Source organism: Lepisosteus oculatus, chromosome 12, assembly GCF_040954835.1.
Source record: "Lepisosteus oculatus isolate fLepOcu1 chromosome 12, fLepOcu1.hap2, whole genome shotgun sequence".
NCBI classification, from domain to species: Eukaryota; Metazoa; Chordata; class Actinopteri; order Semionotiformes; family Lepisosteidae; genus Lepisosteus; species Lepisosteus oculatus.
The window spans coordinates 16,454,426-16,472,142 of NC_090707.1; the positions used below are offsets into that span (position 1 = coordinate 16,454,426).

Here is a 17,717-nt window from a genome sequence, read left to right on the forward strand (position 1 = left end):
TTGACTATGCAAATAGATCTCCAAATTGCGGCTGCCCTTTGACAGTGCCCATAATTACACGGCTGTCTCAGTATTTTACTTGGCAGCAGGAGAGGTTAACCCCTGGAATGAGGAGGCAGGGGCGCCGTGACCAGCCGCGCTGCTCAGACGTGGTCTCTCAAAGCCCTCTTGTTCCACACTGCCCACGGTTCAGAGCCCAGCTCCACAGAGGGCTTGGACCTGACCCAGCTAGGAGGTAAAAAAGTGGAGGTAAGGAGGTTGCAAGTGCCTGTTCCTTGGATGGTTTCTTTTTAAAGTTAAGAATCGTACAGCGGCTTATCCAGGTTTATCCTCCTGTGGATCTGAATTTTCAACCAAAACTCAAATTGACCATATTTTTCTTTGTCAAGCTTTCCTTCTCACTGTAAATGGCCAACCCAATGAGGACTGCTGCATTTCTGTGTTTCACATGCTGCTGTTAAACCAACCTCTTCTCCTTAGACAATGTAATTTTTTTCGCTCTCAGGCATGCATTTTTCTTTCTCTTTTTATAACCATAAAGGTTTTTATTCTTTATTCCTGCCCAAATTACCCAGGTCTAGCATTACTGCAACCAGTAGGAGACTTTCGTGTTGTTTTCTGATGGCATCTTTACAAAAGCATACTTCTTTCGTATGAGAAGCATGTCAAGCTCCTAGCACCACCTCGTTTTAACTCGGCATATATCTTGGACGTTCCTTTCCTATTTTCAAACGTTGTCAATTTTGCAATGTTAGGGTAAAGTGTTTTAGAATGGATCCTCACTGCTGTAATGTCATATAGTAAAGTCTCAGGTTTGCACATCACTGTAAATCAAATCACATCCTTCTCTACAATGTTACATACTTACTGAATATGTTTTGAAAGCTTAGAAGGGGATAACAATCTGGAGTGTTAATAAACTGTTTCATATTTATCAGTCTGACAGAAATACAACAACTGCCTCAGCCTTCAGGTTTATAGTCCAGGTGGGTAGCTGCGTCAGCATGTGTAGGCTGCAAAGGAACAAGTAATAGGTTTATTCCATGCTGAAAAAAGAAGAAAGCAAACGCAACGTTTCGGCCATGGAGCCTTCTTCAGGTGTGAGAAAGAGAGGCAGTAAGCAAAGGTAATTAATTTTGCTTACTGCCCTGTCTCTCTCACACCTGAAAAAGGCTCCATGGCTGAAATGTTGTGTTTCTTATCTTCTTTTTTTCAGCATGGAATAAACCTATTACTTGTTCCTTCAAGTTTATATTCTTTTTTTGGCTTCTAATTTTCCAACCAGTTTTCAGTTTCTTGCCGAGTAATTTTTTTTTTAATTCAATTGCCTGCTTCCCTCAGTTGTGAGGCTAAAAACTGCAGTACAAAACAAAATGTTGTGGGGTGGGTTTGGTTGTGGACGCCTGATGTGACTGATGATGTTGGTGTATCATCTTGCCTGTAAAGATGCAGCTCTTTGGTTTTGCTGAAGAAATACAGTGATAAAATGATTTTGTGTGGAAAGGAAACGCTACTTACAGAATCTTTCCCACCTTGGGGATTTTATCCCAGGGGCTCCACATCTCCTTTTAACACTTATTTTAAAAGAATGCTAAACTTTTTCTCCTGTGTATTTTTTTACTTAAGGGATTAAAACCTCCATCAGTATTTGAGAGGAAATGTAATTTTAAATACTGTGCATTTCAAATTTGGTGGTGAGTGACATTGTAAAAACAAGCTTTGGTTTAGTGTTTGAATTTACCTTTACAGCATATACAGTGGGTGAGGAAAGTGTGGTTCAGCTGGAGGAGGTTTTGATGGGGGATTAGACATGGGGTGTCTTTGAAAAGCTTACTAGTACAAATGCTTAGGGTCCGGGCAGTTTCTTTCTCCCTGCATTTCCTGCATTTTTACCAAAACTGCAAGACAGACTTACACGGAGGAGGAAATACAGAGTGTTGATCATCTTGATAAAACCTGGGCTCTCCCATTGACTTCTCCTAGCTGTAGGCCAGCCCTGTCAGGGTCTACAGCTTGTTGTTTGCATCCAAGGTCAGCCTCAGGTAAACCCTAAGTGCTCTTTGCGTCCGATAGAGTTTTACTTGAGGGGTAGGGACCCCCTGGGCAAATTAAACCCATTTTTCATTCTTTGTATTTTTCATCCAGCAAACCGCTGATTTTAATGTGTGGTCAACTGCAGGTTGTTGTTTTAGCCTTCCTTTGAAGAGGGCAATGCCCTGCTCCAGGAATGTGCGTGATCAGAAGGTCCCTAGTCAACGTTTCACACTGACCCTACCTGCGGTGAAGGGCTCTTGATTACATTGACCAGAAGGAGTCAGAGCAATGCCACCCTTGGTAAAACGTTTCACTGTGTTGTAAGACAGTATTGCTTATTTCTTCCTTTCTTCGGCGGCCCTATGTACCAAAACCCTTAAAATCTAAAAGAAAGTAAGAAATCATGAGCCAGCAGTCTATTTTTTAATTGTTCCTTTCTCTTTCTTTCTGTATAATCCACACGTGTGTATTATATGACATGTAGCAGTAATGTAGTACTGTGTAGTAGTAAAGTGATGAAATGTGAACGAAACCACGACAAAGCTCACTCACAATAGTGATGTATTACAAACTGCATTGATTGCAGCAGTAATGTGGTCTTTACTGGTGTGCTTCTTGAATTTCTCCATTCTTCAGTCTGGTTTTTGGAAACTTCAATGTAAAACGCAAACCACGTATTTAAACCGGCAGCCAAAATGTACCATCACCACTGGATTAAATGTAGTCCCCGCTCACTGTTTGCTGTAGTGGCAATTCTTAGAAACAGTACATGTCTGCTGTCCTCAAAACATAAAAAAGCTTTTACAAGCCCAGCTTCAGCGCGTTTCCTGCTGCTGTTTGCCGAAAGTCTGATTGAATCCCAGTGATGTAATGACATGCACAGTGCAGGAGTATGCCCCAGGCACTGAAGGGGTTAAGCAGTAATGATGAGGCCTGCAGTGTGTCCAGGATGCTGACTGGCACAGCCTTGCGCTGTTAAGCTGTGTCTGCTATGTTACTGGGTTTCCATTCAGGTCTTGATTGCCCTTGTAAGATCACAGGCTTTTCCCCTCCAGGGTGCTCCCATGTACTCATACTGATTATGACCACTGAGGCTTTTTTGCTAGCAGGCTGCTTCCTCATTATTTTGTATTTTTTCATGCTCCATCGTTGCAGTTTGTCTTCGTGCAAAATGGAGTTTAAACAAGTCAGGCTGGTCGTGCGCCCGCCAGTGCTAATGATTTTTAACTTTTTGGTTTTGTATGTACGCATACACGCCACCCGTTGTATTTATGTCATTAAATCCTTTGTAATGATCTAATGTCAGTTTACAGGACATTTAATTTAAAAAAAAAGGTTTATGAGCTAACAGGGTTTTCCATGGGAATGTTTGCATTATTTGATATTTTAACACTATAAAACAGAATACTTGCATACCAAATTGGTACATTTGAGCTAACCCCTGCAGTTTAGTGGGGTAATCAAAAAAGCTTTTTTGTCAAAGTTGTTTCATAGCGTCAGAGGGGAATTGCCTGAGGTTTTTCTATGTTTGTGGGTTGTTGTGATGAGACATAGAAATGGGAATTTTATACTATAAGAGAAAGCAATAGGAAAAGAGCACAATTTGCAGACGGTAATGAATTCAAGGTAAGGGAAAATGCATTAAAACTCGCCATACTTTCTAGGATGCGAAACAGCACCTAAGAGCAGCAGGCTCACTGTCACCTGTACAGCTGGCCTCAAAATGGCAGAAGAGCTTTGAACAGGGAAGGCGAACCTCTCTGATGTGATGTTGCTTGTCTTTCAGGATGTGCTGTGCTCTTTCGGAAAGGAGCCAGTGTCTGGAAGAGCCAGCATTCCCTTCAGCAGCACAGGTGTTTCTTCTGGAGAAGACAGGAGAGCTCCTCTTACAGCGTGGTAAAGCCAGCTGTTGTAGGGCCCGCCCACCCTGTTCCTCAGGTGCCTAAAAATTACCCCTTTTGCAGCTGTTGTTAACAAACGTGAAATCATTTGGTGTTTTCCTAGAAAGTAACAGCCATGAGCCGACATCCTATTTTATATTAGTTCCTAAAACTTGAAGTCAATTGCCGAACAGGACAATTACAGTAATTTTTCCAGACTTTAGAGGATGTAAGAGGCCAATAAAGTCACTGAAGACACTAGTCATAAGTGTATTTTAGACTGGCCGTGAGATGTTTCATTAATCTTGTCATACTTGCTTATTATTTATTGTTGGTGTGATTTCTGTAGTAATAAAACTGATTTTTTTTTTCTTGAACTTGCATGGGCTCTTGACATTTGGTTTATTTTTTTTCGAGGATTTCATGTGACATCCTGGATAAGTCGAAAGCAATTCTGCCACCTTACGCAAACAGTAAATATTTTCAGATGGGGCTGACACCGGCTTATTTTAGGTACCAGGGACAAATTTTTTTTAAAAAAAAACATTGCGCACCGAACAAAATTGACTCTGGGTAGTAATTTTGTGCAAAACTAACATTATGTGAGAGCCTCTCGGCGCAGATAGTACAGTGAAGGGACACCAGTGACGGAACATCATGAGAACCCAGGGTCTTGCCTTCAAGCACAGCTGGGGTCAGGCTGGGACACAGAGGGCAAGATGCCACAGAGCAGGAGCCACCAGCACACAAAATGATCCCTTTGTCACGCCTGGCCTTTTCTCATCTTCATGTACAATCTTTTTTTTCTTCAAGCACATAATGAAGCCAGACTATGTGACGACAGGCATTATACCAGACTGGGGAGACTACATAGAAATTAAAGATGAAGATCAGATTCAGGGGCTTCGACAGGCCTGTCAGTTGGCGCGCCACATCCTGCTTCTGGCTGGGAGGAGCGTGAAGGTACTCTTCAGAGCGCTGCAGACGTTCATAAAGGCTTATGTGTTTGTGCGTCTGCTGCTAAACGCACAGAGGAAAAAAACAAACCAGTTAATCCCCACTAGATGATGTCAAACAAGAGAATATTTTGTTAAACCGTTAATCTCCCTCATACTGTAGCTAAAGCAGCAGCCTGAGAGACGAGACTGCTTTAAATGCATTTGTAGTAGTGATGTACAGCTCGGAACATTTGCATAGTTTTATTACATGTGTGTAGATTTAAAAATCTAGAGATTTCATTAGATGATGCAAGGGTCAGAAATTCTAATCTGTTTTTAAATTGCGATTAACTAGAAGTTAAACTAGAAGGCTAACTGAACATTATTGCAAATTCAGAATTTTATTTTCAAGTGTACTCAGAAACATGAGGTTTGAGCATGCCCGCTTAATCTTATACACATTATGCAAACATATTTTGGTAATACTCCAATACATCACTTCGAAATTTTTTAGAATTTAACCTTGTTTGCTTTTAATTTTCTGCAGCATACAATTACAATTTACAGCAGATTAGACTAGACTTGTGCTTTTTTATGTTACCTGTATGGGAAGCTTTATGTTATACTTTACAGTATTAAAACACGGTGCTTGTTTCTGAACAGTTATTGTACTCTATATGTACATTATATCGTATACAGAAAATATTTTGGATGGACAAATTTGTATAATTTTACAAATTATATAAACTTGGGACAAACATTTTCAGCATATCTAAGAAGCAGTAGGACGTCGGCTTGTTTATTGTGCTTTATTTAAATTAAATTTCAATTTTAGTCAAGTGCCTTGTGTGGAATTAAATAAAAAAAAGTGAAAGCTGTCAGTCAAGGGTGTGTAATATGATCTACAGTTGCGAAGTCCACGAAATAAACTCCATTCGAGTGAAAGTGGATGATTTTTTTTCTTCATGGAAGTGAAACATAAACATTCGTAAGAATCGGTGCTGTTTTAGATTATCATTTGGCCATTGTCTGACTCGAATATCACTATTTTCTTCTAAGTGTTATTAACCCATTTGATGCCAGATGACACCACTTCTTCCACATCCCTTATTTGCGTTTGCATGTCCACGGTACGAGACTGCTTGTCTTAAAGATGGCTACACGCTACGTGTCTTTTTTCAACTGTAAAAATGGCACTGATGCTTCAGAAGCTGAGATGGCAAAATGATTCCTTGCTTGAAAGTCGTATTTGAAAACTTTGTCATCTGTAACATTTTCCCCCGGTTTCAGGTTGGCATGACGACTGAAGAAATAGACTGTATTGTTCATCAAGAAACAATCAGGCACAATGCCTATCCCTCTCCTTTGGGTTATGGAGGCTTTCCAAAATCAGTCTGCACCTCTGTGAACAATGTGGTATGTCACGGTATACCTGACAGGTATTCACGTCTTTTTAATACTGCAGTCTGTGCTTGGCCGGGAAACCCCCTGATAATGATAGGATTGCCATTGTGGATTCAAAAGTAGTTATCGTGATGGTAGGCATTATAGTTATGCGTTTGTTCTGAACACACAGAATTATCTAAGGCTAAGGAAAAAGACCGCAGGGCTTAGTGTTCTTCTGAAATTTTAGTTCATCTGTATTTATACGGTAGTTGTTTTATTATTTTGTCTTTTATTTGTTTTTCGGGGGGGTAGGGTGGATAAAGGAATATTTTCTAAGAACATATATATTTTAGTATTTAAAATTAACAGAATGCTGGCTTTGCCTTTGGTGAATTGTCTTTCTGTCACATTCATCTAAAATCGCATGTCCCACCTCCTGTAATGATTTGCATATAAGCATGGCAATCCGTGATACTGACAGGTGGAGAATGCATGTTTGTCACGAGGATTGTCTTGATTTTTTCACACCACTGAGGGCAGCATTGCACATATTTGTCGAATTGAAATAATGTTGCAAGCGGTAATTTGAGTGCTGCATAATTAAAGCTGAGTCTGTATGTGTGTATATACGTACGTAGTCAGATGCTTTCAAAGTGGCACAAATAAATCAAGGCGTTTCCCTGACTCAGACATGTGATTAAGCAGACTTTGTATTTTTTTCCAGCAGTGCCACCCCTTCTATTTTATTTGATTACCATCAGTGAACAGACTGATCTCAAGATTAAAATCTTTCATCCCAGTGGACAGTTTGTAAAAATTAACTTTAATTGCTGGGCTAATTTTGCCCGGCTAGCTGTTTTTGTGTTTATCTGGTGTTCGTTTTTTCTTAGAAACTCCCTGTCTCTCGCCACGGTTTAAAAATCTTTATTTTTCACGGCTTTGAAATTTCAGTCGGCCACTCCAAGATGGAGATATCATCAACATCGATGTCACAGTGAGTATTTCACACACACACACACACACACACACACACACACACACACACTGTATATACATATCTTTGATCTCCATTTGAATTGCCGGTAGCGACAGGAAAAACAGTAGATTGAAAATGTGGAATGTGCAGATGGGTGTGCTGTTTACTTGTGAGGTACAGGCCAAGCAGTTGGTTACATCTTTCTGTTCTGTGCTTTTCATTCTGTGTTCGTTCTAGCCAGACCCCGGGTCTGACATGAATTTGGGTCTGGAATCAGATGCACTGAGATCAATGCTGTCCTGAGTGAAATGTCAGCCCTATCCCTGCTATGTGTCATGCTTTGGAGAAGGTGTAATTGTTATTGATCCACTGTGTAGTTAATGCAGAGCTCCACAGTGTCGGGCAGCTGCCGCAGATAGATATGTATGAGATGAGCTAACGTGAAAAAAGCCGGCATTTTTCCTTCACTCTGCCGAGATTGATCTTCCTCTTCCTGCTGATTCTGAGTGGGGTCTGTCATTATCTTACTCTGTCATTAGAGGCTACATTGACAGCCTTGGCCTGTATGTGTCACTCTATTTAGACAGCAACACTTTTCCCTTGTAGTGTTCCCTACATTTATTAAAATCTGTGACGGTTTGCTGTGTTCAAAGTCCGTTATGAACACCTTAACCCTTTGCCCGTCCTGGGCAGTGCTTAGCTGGCAGATAGTGCCGAAGAGCGGGCGAGAGTGGAGGGGAAGGCAAATGTGTTTTCCTGTAACGTTGTAGCAATTTCTTTTTCTTTTTTCTTTTTTTTTTCCTCCACTGTTAAGCTAGAGTTGCTCTGGTGTTTCACTTGAGTCCCTAGTCCACATGACAAAGCCATTACACAGTTTGGCACAATTGGCAATCATTTCTCAACAGAGGCCCTGGATTGAGTGCTTAAGAAGAATGAACTGCCCTCTCAGCTGACAGGGGTGGTCCTTGCAGGTCACCGATGAGGTGAAAGCCGTGAAGGGAAGAGCCCTCTAATGAGCTTTTACCTGCCTCACAGGACATCGCTTCACACAACCGCCCACTCCCACTCTCTCTCACGCACTGAGTCAAGCACTCACATAATGTATACAACTGGAAATGGAGTCACAGGGAAATAAAAAGTCGGAACCCTTTATAGTTAAATTCCTGCAGCAATTGCTTTTTTTGTGTTCGCTGTGTTCATGCGGAAAGTAATTTAAAACTGGCAAATTCGCTGCTTTGCGAAAGAGGTATAACATTTTCTGGGGCTTAATAATGCCAAAGACAAATGCCAAGAAATTTGACTAAAGATGTCTTTTTTTTAAAAAAAAAAAGTCTACATTTTGACAACTGTCTTGAAGTATTTTTTACCAAAGAAATTGTGCGCTTCTGGTTAAAAGGATGAGTTTTTAAAAACCCTGTTCCTTTCACTCTGCATTCATTCAATTTATGGAGAAGGAGATATTCCATTGTCACTAACAGTTGCCTGAAATAATGTTAGATATGGATAGTGTTTGTACCCCCAGATGAATGTGAAAATGTGTAGCGATACGGAGATTAAATTAATTAAATAGATCTTAAATGGTAAACTGTGAAAAATTTCAGAGATAAGTAGTTTAACCATTAATCATTTATAAATTAAACATCTTTAATTATAAAGTACTGGTGGTGAAGAAAGTAACATGTTCATCTTTTGTAGAACACTCATTGTTAATCCTTATTAAAAGTATGTTTTGAAAACAAATACAGGTAAAAATCAAAATAAAAAAAAATATTGGAAATGTAAATGACTTCATCCATATATCCAGATATTTTTGGTCCTCTTTTCCTGGTTAGGTTCTCAGCTTTAATGACATATCTGTTTTATTTGCTTTGTTTAAATGTCTTTCATCATAACACTACTCATCCTTTTTACCACGGTCCTTTTCTTTTACTTAAATATTAACGAAGTAAAACATCTTAGTTTAAGGGTATTATTAGCAAATTAGTCTCTGGTTCTTTACACGTTTTAATGTTGAGTCGGTTCAAAACAGGCAATTTCTTTTCTTTTTTTTTTACATCCAACATGAAGTCAAATCAGTTGCTTCTCATTTCCTGACTCTGTTAAGGACTCTCTGCATTGAAGACCTCTTCAGCAGCTTTTGCCACTTGCAATCATTGATGTTTTAATGTAAATCAGCCTGACTTCACTGACTGTCGTGTCTGTGGTCACATCAACCAAATTTCAGCCTATCTGGACAATGTCACTGTTACAGCAATCTGATGCTGAGCAGTTTTTAACCATACAAGACATGTCCACATCTGTAGAGTTGCTTTTATTGCTGTTTTGAATACAGCACTACTGGTATGAAATTAAGGTGACATTGCAGTAAATATTTTGCAGAATGAACAGGATTTCAGATAACACTTTAAATGCACTTGAGCAGTATTCTGGAAAGAAAATACTAGCAAGATCTAATTATGGTATTAATTTACATAGAAGGTACAGTTATACTTACATGTATAAATGCATACATATTTAATAAAAATGCTTACATGTGTGACAAATATACTTTGTATATGTGGTGTGAACATTTGCTGTAGTTATTATATCACAAACATTCTTGTTACTGTTGTTGCTGCTGTTTGTTTTATTAAAAACTGTAGCTGTAAAACTGTACCAGTTATTACTTTAGTTGAATACCCAGGAGTTTAATCAGCTACATTTCTTAATATTCTGTGTGATTATAGTTAGAAAAACTCACTGTTTAGAGTAAAATGTATTTTTGACCTTGTCCTCCTAGAAATCATTACTTTTATACCTTATTGTTGCCAGATAGGTTTTAAGATATTGGAAAGTTATTTATGAATTTTGTATTAGGTTTGTGAATGGATTTGTGACAATCGTTGACAACTTAACCACCGAAATTTCAACATGGTTCCTGATGAAGTGCCATCTTACCAGGTCCTTAAGTTCTAAAGATAAGGCCATTCGATCTTAGATCCTTCTTATTTTTACAGATGGTCATGTGTCTTAGAGAGATTTAATTGGAAAATTTCAACTCGGTGGCAGTTTACCAAGTAAAACTTGTTTTACTTTTTAACTGCTGCTGATTGGAAACCAAGCAGAAGCATGATGTCGGCTGTGAAGTTCCTTCACTTGGTCTGTTTTTGAAATTTTGTTTTCCTGCTCTCTGACTGCTTAATCGTACTGACACATCTCGCGTTTAAGTCTCCCCAGTGTTTGTGTGTTTTAAAGACATTGATAGGGTTGATCATAACATCCCTGTTGACAGACAGTCCTGAACTTGCAGGTTTATTTGAATGGTTACCATGGTGACACCTCCGAGACGTTCCTGGTTGGTAATGTGGATGAGCGGGGCAGAGTCCTGGTGGAGGCAGCGCGGAGGTGCCGAAATGATGCGATCGCAGCCTGTGAGCCAGGAGCCCCTCTCTGCATTATTGGAAACACAATCAGGTAGGCGAGAGGTCTGACAGCCTCTGGAAGGACTGGCAAATGGGACAGAAGTTATTGGTGGTTTGGGGTAAAGCTGATGACATGTTTTGTGACAGAGAGTCATCATTTTAGCCTGATATGAGTATTTGAACTGCCAGGCTGTAATGTCATTCCCTTGCTCAGAAAGATTTCTGAAAGATTGCAAGCCTAAGGGGTCAGCAAACATATTTGAGAGGATAGCGTATGATGTGTCAAAATAAATATCACTTTTACAGGGAATGTTTATTTTACACTCTGCTCAAAATTGATAACGTGCAGGTTTACATTTGAAACTTATTAAGCAAAATACTAATAAAATATATATATATATAATGACTAGATTATTGCTTAGGCAGTTAAGATTATATATTGGGTAAAAAACAGGTAGTAATTTAGCCTTTATCCAGCTGTACAAGAGATGCAGTGGAAATACACAACGAAGAAATGCAATTCAGTGTTTTGTTTTTGCTTGTCTTGACCATCTCTCTGCCTCAGGGACAAGCTTTACCGACCATCGCATGTCTAAAATATGGTTTTGATTAATAAGGCCTTTTTCTTTTTTTTTTGACAAGAAGGTACAATTAGCTTTCAATTTAGGCACATCAATTTTTACCACAAATCCAGACACATACATACTGTAAATCCATACATCAAAAGCATTAAGTCTTACAATCGATGCAGAATGTTAATATACCCTTGTGACCATGTGTGGGGTACAATTATTGAAGCATATTGGGTTTTTTTTTTTTCTTCTGAGATTCAAATTATAGGCTAAGTCCTCCTAGGAGAAGGGAATCTCGTCTTTCTATTCTTTCATAGGAAGTGTTGGATCCGACCCCTACTGTGAAACAAAAAAAGTAATGCATATCTCACTGTCTTCCCTGTCCGTGAATATAATAGAATTGAAATTTGAATGCAGTTTTAGTTTTGCAAATGGAAAGAGTTGATAGACAGAGGCACCTCATATTTTTGAACACCCAGGGTTTAATGCATTTGCTGGTGGTGTTCTTGTATTCTGTCTAACAAAATTTTTTCTCCACTAAAGAAAGGGGAAAGCACTACATTCTTACTCAAGCATTCTATCAAGCTCTGCATTCATGGCTGTGTCTAAAGGGCATGTCAGCCTTTTGATTCTCTCTGAGAGGTAATTATCCTTTTCCTGTCATGGAACAACAAATGATAGCTAACTACTGAGGCACATTTGCTGGAGATGCATTCATCAATAGGAAGGGAAAAGAATGTTTAATTTTGAGACACAGCTGCATATCAGCTTTTATCACGTTTTTGTTGTTCTCTGTGGTTATTCCACTGTTTGTGTGTGCGTGTAAAATATATATGTATATATATAGCATTGCATTCCCCCCTTTTCAACGTCTCATCTTTTTTTTTCTGCACCCTTTATTGTTCAAGTAATTTTCCTTTCTAGGTCTCTCTCATTTTTTTTTCTTTCAGAAAGGGCCATGAATGGGGAAAATTATCACAATTACTCATATAATTGAGCCTTCTTTGTAGCAAGTGCAGCTCCAGTAGCCTTTCTCCATCATGAAAATGGTTTCATTATAGGTTTTTTCATATTCCCTGACACTATCCTCCATAGAGGGGTAGGCGCGTGGATGAGATGTGGAGGGAACAGCACAGATCATTAAGGTCACAGTAGGAATAATTAGCTGTGCTATGGAAAGAGCATCTAGGCCTTTTTTTCTGCAGCATAAATGTACTGTCCACGGCTTTTAGTCACAAAGAACTTAGTAATAAATGGAGCTTCCGCCTACTACTTAAAAAAAAGACTTGTATCAACATTACAATTTTCCATCATTAAAGCTAATAACACCGTGCACTATGTGGATCAAGGGGAACACAAAAAAAAACTCACATTCAGGTGTTGACTGGGTGCTGACCTCCTTCCTCTCTTTGTTTGCGACTTAACTCTTTACAAAAAAACTAAAGAGGGTGCCACTCTGAAGGCGTGGATGCAGCTGAACTCCAGTCGGCCCCTAATACAGCTAAGTATTTAATTGGGAAATTTGCATGCTTCTCATTTAGGGGAGAATGCATTTCATGAGACATGTTCTCCATTTAATCAGGCTATGTTACAAAGATCGGGGGAAAAAAAAACCAAATACCTAGTTGACACAGCCTTCCCTGTAAGGATCTTTTTTCCCCTTGTGCAGTGCTCATTCGCTATGCCAAAAGGCTGGCTCGAAACAAAAAAAGCCATGGCTTTTATTACATTTTTTACTCCTTTCTTGAGACGGTGTTTATTTCATTTTTCAGCCCCTTTTTTTAATTTGGAGCCAGGTTTGTTTTAAGCAATACCTTCCTTTCTGATGGTTTTGCTAACTGGCAGCAACTGAAAACCCGAGCTTGCTCATATTTGCAACTGGTTTCTTTATACGCAGTTGATGCATTAAGTGCTAGCAATTTATTGAAACACCTTTTTCCACAATGTCTAACTCAAAGGTAATTGGTCGTTTTTAGACCAATTTCAGGCAGGTGTTATGGTTTCCAGTGTGCTCTGACCCCTGCTGGTTTTGTAATAGGTAGACTGTATTGGTTTTTACTGCAGCATCTTTCACAGACTCCCATTGAACTGCGATTAACCACAGTGTGGGATCCACAGGGCTTGTGCTGAGATGAATTTGCACTAACCTTTATTCTGATGACAGTTCAAACGCTCAGGTGTTTGTCTGAGCTATGCAGATGGGCGCAACGAAACTGAGATATGCCAGGTGAAAGTCACCATTGAGTTATCTTTGAAAGTTACCTTTAATAAGACTTTAATTCCAATACAAGAAAGGGGCATTTGATAATATACATACTGTATTACTCCTATATATTTTCACCATTTGTTTTATTGTGATTATTGGTGTATATTCTTTGAAATGGGAGGAGGGTGTTTTGAATGTTGCATGTTCAGCCTTTCCTTCTGTCGAACAATTGACATTTTCATAATATTATTTCTTGTGCTGATGTGCAAGTTGAATTCAGACATAGGCAGTAGTAATGGACCAGTATGAGTTCATCTCATTCAAGACTTTATTAGGACAAGCATTCTTTACTACATAAAATAGGAACAAAATAACATACAAATTTAATTCTGGACAGCTATTCAAGACCCCCTTCAGTAGGTCCATCTGCTTTGCAGTTGGATCCTTTTTAATCCAGCAGTCTCTGATGCAGAGTGAAGATTAGGCAGAGGTTTCGTTTGTCTTCTTCCAGGCATAAGAGATGCGGTGCAAACTATCCTGAACCTTGTTCGCTCTTTGGACACACATCTGGCTTGTGAGATGTTCAAATACAAAAAGTAATTCTTCCTAGCCAGACTCTTGTATACATCTATAGTCTTCTTGGATCACATTCTAACAATAATCATTTTAAAATAATATTACAGACAGATGCTGGCATTCATCAGAAGACTACCTGTGATTTTCGCTCATGTACATGCTCAAACATTCTAAATTGAGACAAAAGTGTCTATGCCTGTGCTACAGTTTTTTGGCGATTTAATTGTCTGGTGAGAAACATGATTAATTTTTGCAAGAACACAGAAATTGGAGATACTCGTGTAGAGAATACACCCAGCCCTCTCATTGTGCTGGCACAATTTAGCCCCAAGTAGCACTGCTTCACCAGCAGCTGCTGTGATTCTTGAATGGTTCCACATCTTATATGCTGGAAAAGGTTCTGTATACACAAACTAAAAACACAGGAGGAACATAAGACCTACTAAATACCTTTTGAAATTCTTCAGTCTGCTTGTCTATAAAACATACATGGTAAAGCCCAGAGGTATTTCATTTTGCCAGGATTCTTTATAGCTGCAGTGCTAGTGTCCATTTGATGTTTGTTTTTTATTTAATTTGCTTTGTACTTTAAAAAAGTACAAATTTTAAAGATGTGCTCTTAATTCAAATTATTTTTAATAAGCATAACATAAAGATGCTGCAGCATGTATGTAGCTACTTGTAATTCCTTATTATTGTTATTATTAGTAATAAATCACATGGTCTCCTTATAGCGTTTCCGATTAGCTTGAGTGAGAACTGCTTCTTGTCTGTTTAAATTCATCACAGTAGGAACAGCAATCAGTGTTTTCTGTACTATAATAAATATTGTTTAAGCCAAAGAATGTGAATGTAGAAAAAAAGTGCTTTTGGGCTTGTTTGAGATTTGTAGCCTTTTGATCAAGTCAATTGAATGTTTCCAAGTATAACACAATGAAATGTTGAATCTGGCAAACAGGCAAAACTGCTCCAGACCTATAAATAATGGTTCCTGAATACACAAATAGTAGCTCACGGCACCAATTTGTTTAAGTCTAAGCTGATTATTTTTTTTTATCTGTTTTGAGAATATACATGGTACTTTGCTTTTTACACAACTAAGTTTTTATGTTCTTAATTTTCTGTTTAAACCATAGTCAGAGAGCTAATTCCTATGGACTGCAAGTCTGCCCATACTTCATTGGTCATGGGATTGGAACCTACTTCCATGGTCACCCTGAAATATGGCATCATGGTAAGATGTACATGATCTGTGACGTGTTTGGCCTACAGTGCATTTACAAATTGCCACATGACATTCAAGAATTCAATAGTGAGAGCAGTGTGCACATTAAAATCAATGAACAATTTCTGCTTTATACTTATCAGCATATTTTGTCTCCCTTTTCTCCCTTTGCAAGAATCAGTATGTTGTATGTATGTCTTGAACTTGTACAACCATCCAGTCTAAATGGTGAGGCCAGTTTTAATTTGAAAAACATTAAGCTTGTATTAATTCAGTGACCTGTAGTGTTTATAAAACATGTTCAATTTAAACTTTAAATTTTAAAGTGTTCTGGTTATGGAAGCCAGAACTCAGTTAAATTGTAGTTTGTGTTGTACCCATAAGGATAAAATTGGTCTTATGTCACTTTCTTTGAGTTATCTCCAAGTTTTCATTGTTAAATTTACCAAAAATAGTCCATCATTATGGCATCTTTTACTATAAAATATAATTTGAAAGACTGGAAACGTCTATTTAAATGTATTTCCTGTTGTTATTTTACCAAAGTTGGTAATACCGATGAAGCTCAGCATAACAGTTTATGTACAGGTTTATTCCATGCTGAAAAGAAAAGAAACACAATGTTCCAGCTGTGGAGCCTTCTTCGGGTGTTCCACAGCCAAAAAGTTTTTATTTTCTTCTCTTTTCAGCATGAAATAAAACTGGACTTGTTCCTTTGCAGCCTACGCATGCTGATGTAGATACCTACTTGAACTACAACCGTTTATGTGTTTGACCTGAAGTATAATTTTTATTCTTATTTTTTCTCTATCATGCTTCTTTTGTAAAGCCATCATCGAAGAGCAGTGTCCTTTAAGAATTGTAGAAACACCACATCTGCACTTGGTTTCAGTTTTCGGTCATTGTTTTTTCTGAACTGTAAAAATACTTGCGCCCATGAAGAAATTAGTTGAGACCACCAGAACACAATTCATGTGGCTGTTGTTTCTGGTCAAAAATCAGATCTATTCCTGGAGGTAAAAGTCAGTGATCACATCACTCATTTTCCTACTAGATAGGCACAGATCCAAGAGTCTTTACAGAAGGTCACATAGACAGAAACTGTTTGTTGTGGAAACAAAACTGGTGCACTTAAAAACTCTGATCCAAAGTGTGAAGAAATGAAATCTCAGAACCTGCAGTTGGGAATAACAAAACATTTGCGTTCAGGTAACTCGTTAGGCTGTCTTAGCAAAGTTGGCTGTACCTGGAAGAAAGTCTGTGTTATCAGTACATTACCAAGACATGGTAGTTGGTGTTTTCAACAAGCATACAGTACATAACTACAAACCTGTGGAATTACCTCCCCTTGAGTTAAATTGCAGTCTTCTTCAGCTTTGCCATTTACATACAATTGCTAAATAGACGTTGATTATAAAACCACAGATTTACAGAACGATTACTTGAAAAGTGTTAGTATAGGTTATACTCACACTGTGTCTATGGATAAAAAAATGACACACACATTATTAATGACTTTTTGCCTTTTTTGTTTCAAATGCAGTATAGGAAAGGCAAGCCATAAATTTCAAACTGGCAGTAACCTAAACATTCAAATGCATTTAGGTTAAAATACAATTTCCTGCATGCTATAATGTGAGGCCCATTGAAAAACATTTATATTTAGAAAGAGCTAACTGTTTTATGATATATATTCTTTCTTTCTGCAGTCAATGAAAATGACATTTTGATGGAGGAAGGCATGGCTTTCACAATAGGTCAGTAATTTCTATTATTAGCGTTATGCCTAAAGAAATATCTGTAATATTTTTTGTTTAGTATACTTGCACTGCATGATTCAAAATTTTACACAACTGCCACCAGTCCTTTACAATACACATCACTGTATTGTAAAGCACCATACAATAAAATAGTTATTTCTAGTCACCTGAAACTACAGTATTTAATGCAAAGCCTGTTTTAAAGCTGATGACTGAAAATAATTGCAGCTTTTTATTAATACAATGATCTTGCAGCAGTTGTTGGTTTTCATAATGGGCCCTGATCACAAATCAATTACTATAGTTTTAATTTCACACAACTTTCATTTCTAAAGCAATTTGGCCATTTCCGTGTATAATACACAAAATGTGATATCTTGATTTAGTCTCCTGATATGGGCTTGTTTAGAAATCTGGTATAGGCCTCAAATAATGGTTACAATATTTTTGTTATAATTCTTACATAGACATGTTGTGAAGCAATATTTACCTTTTTTTATTGTGAACAATGAGACTTCAATAAAAAATGTCTCCTAACAGTTTAGCAGTTGCTGAAATCATTTATTCTGTTTTGCACAAAGCATAATATCTAATATTGTGTGATGATGATGATTATAATTATTATTATTTTATTATTATTATTTAAATACAGAGCCCATCCTCATGGAAGGGTCATCTGAGTTTAAAATCCTAGAAGATAAGTGGACTGCAGTTTCTGTTGACAATAAAAGGTAAAAGGGGTTTTATATACAGTTTATACTGG

At 38.0% G+C, this 17,717-nt stretch overlaps 1 protein-coding gene across 7 annotated transcripts in view; it reads left to right on the forward strand.

Moving 5' to 3' along the window:
- Nucleotides 1-17,717, forward strand: part of metap1d (methionyl aminopeptidase type 1D (mitochondrial)) — a 30,820-nt gene that overhangs the window by 11,395 nt on the left and 1,708 nt on the right. For 2 of the 7 annotated variants that reach the window (XM_015359001.2, XM_015359004.2), the window contains 9 exons: nt 3,821-3,972; nt 4,728-4,877; nt 6,143-6,291; nt 7,190-7,232; nt 10,504-10,667; nt 11,731-11,829; nt 15,106-15,203; nt 16,904-16,951; nt 17,607-17,685. In XM_015359001.2, the coding sequence (XP_015214487.1) occupies nt 3,821-3,972; nt 4,728-4,877; nt 6,143-6,291; nt 7,190-7,232; nt 10,504-10,667; nt 11,731-11,829; nt 15,106-15,203; nt 16,904-16,951; nt 17,607-17,685 (982 nt within the window). The other 5 variants (XR_001479764.2, XM_015359002.2, XM_006636591.3 and 2 more) reach the window with 5 other exon arrangements.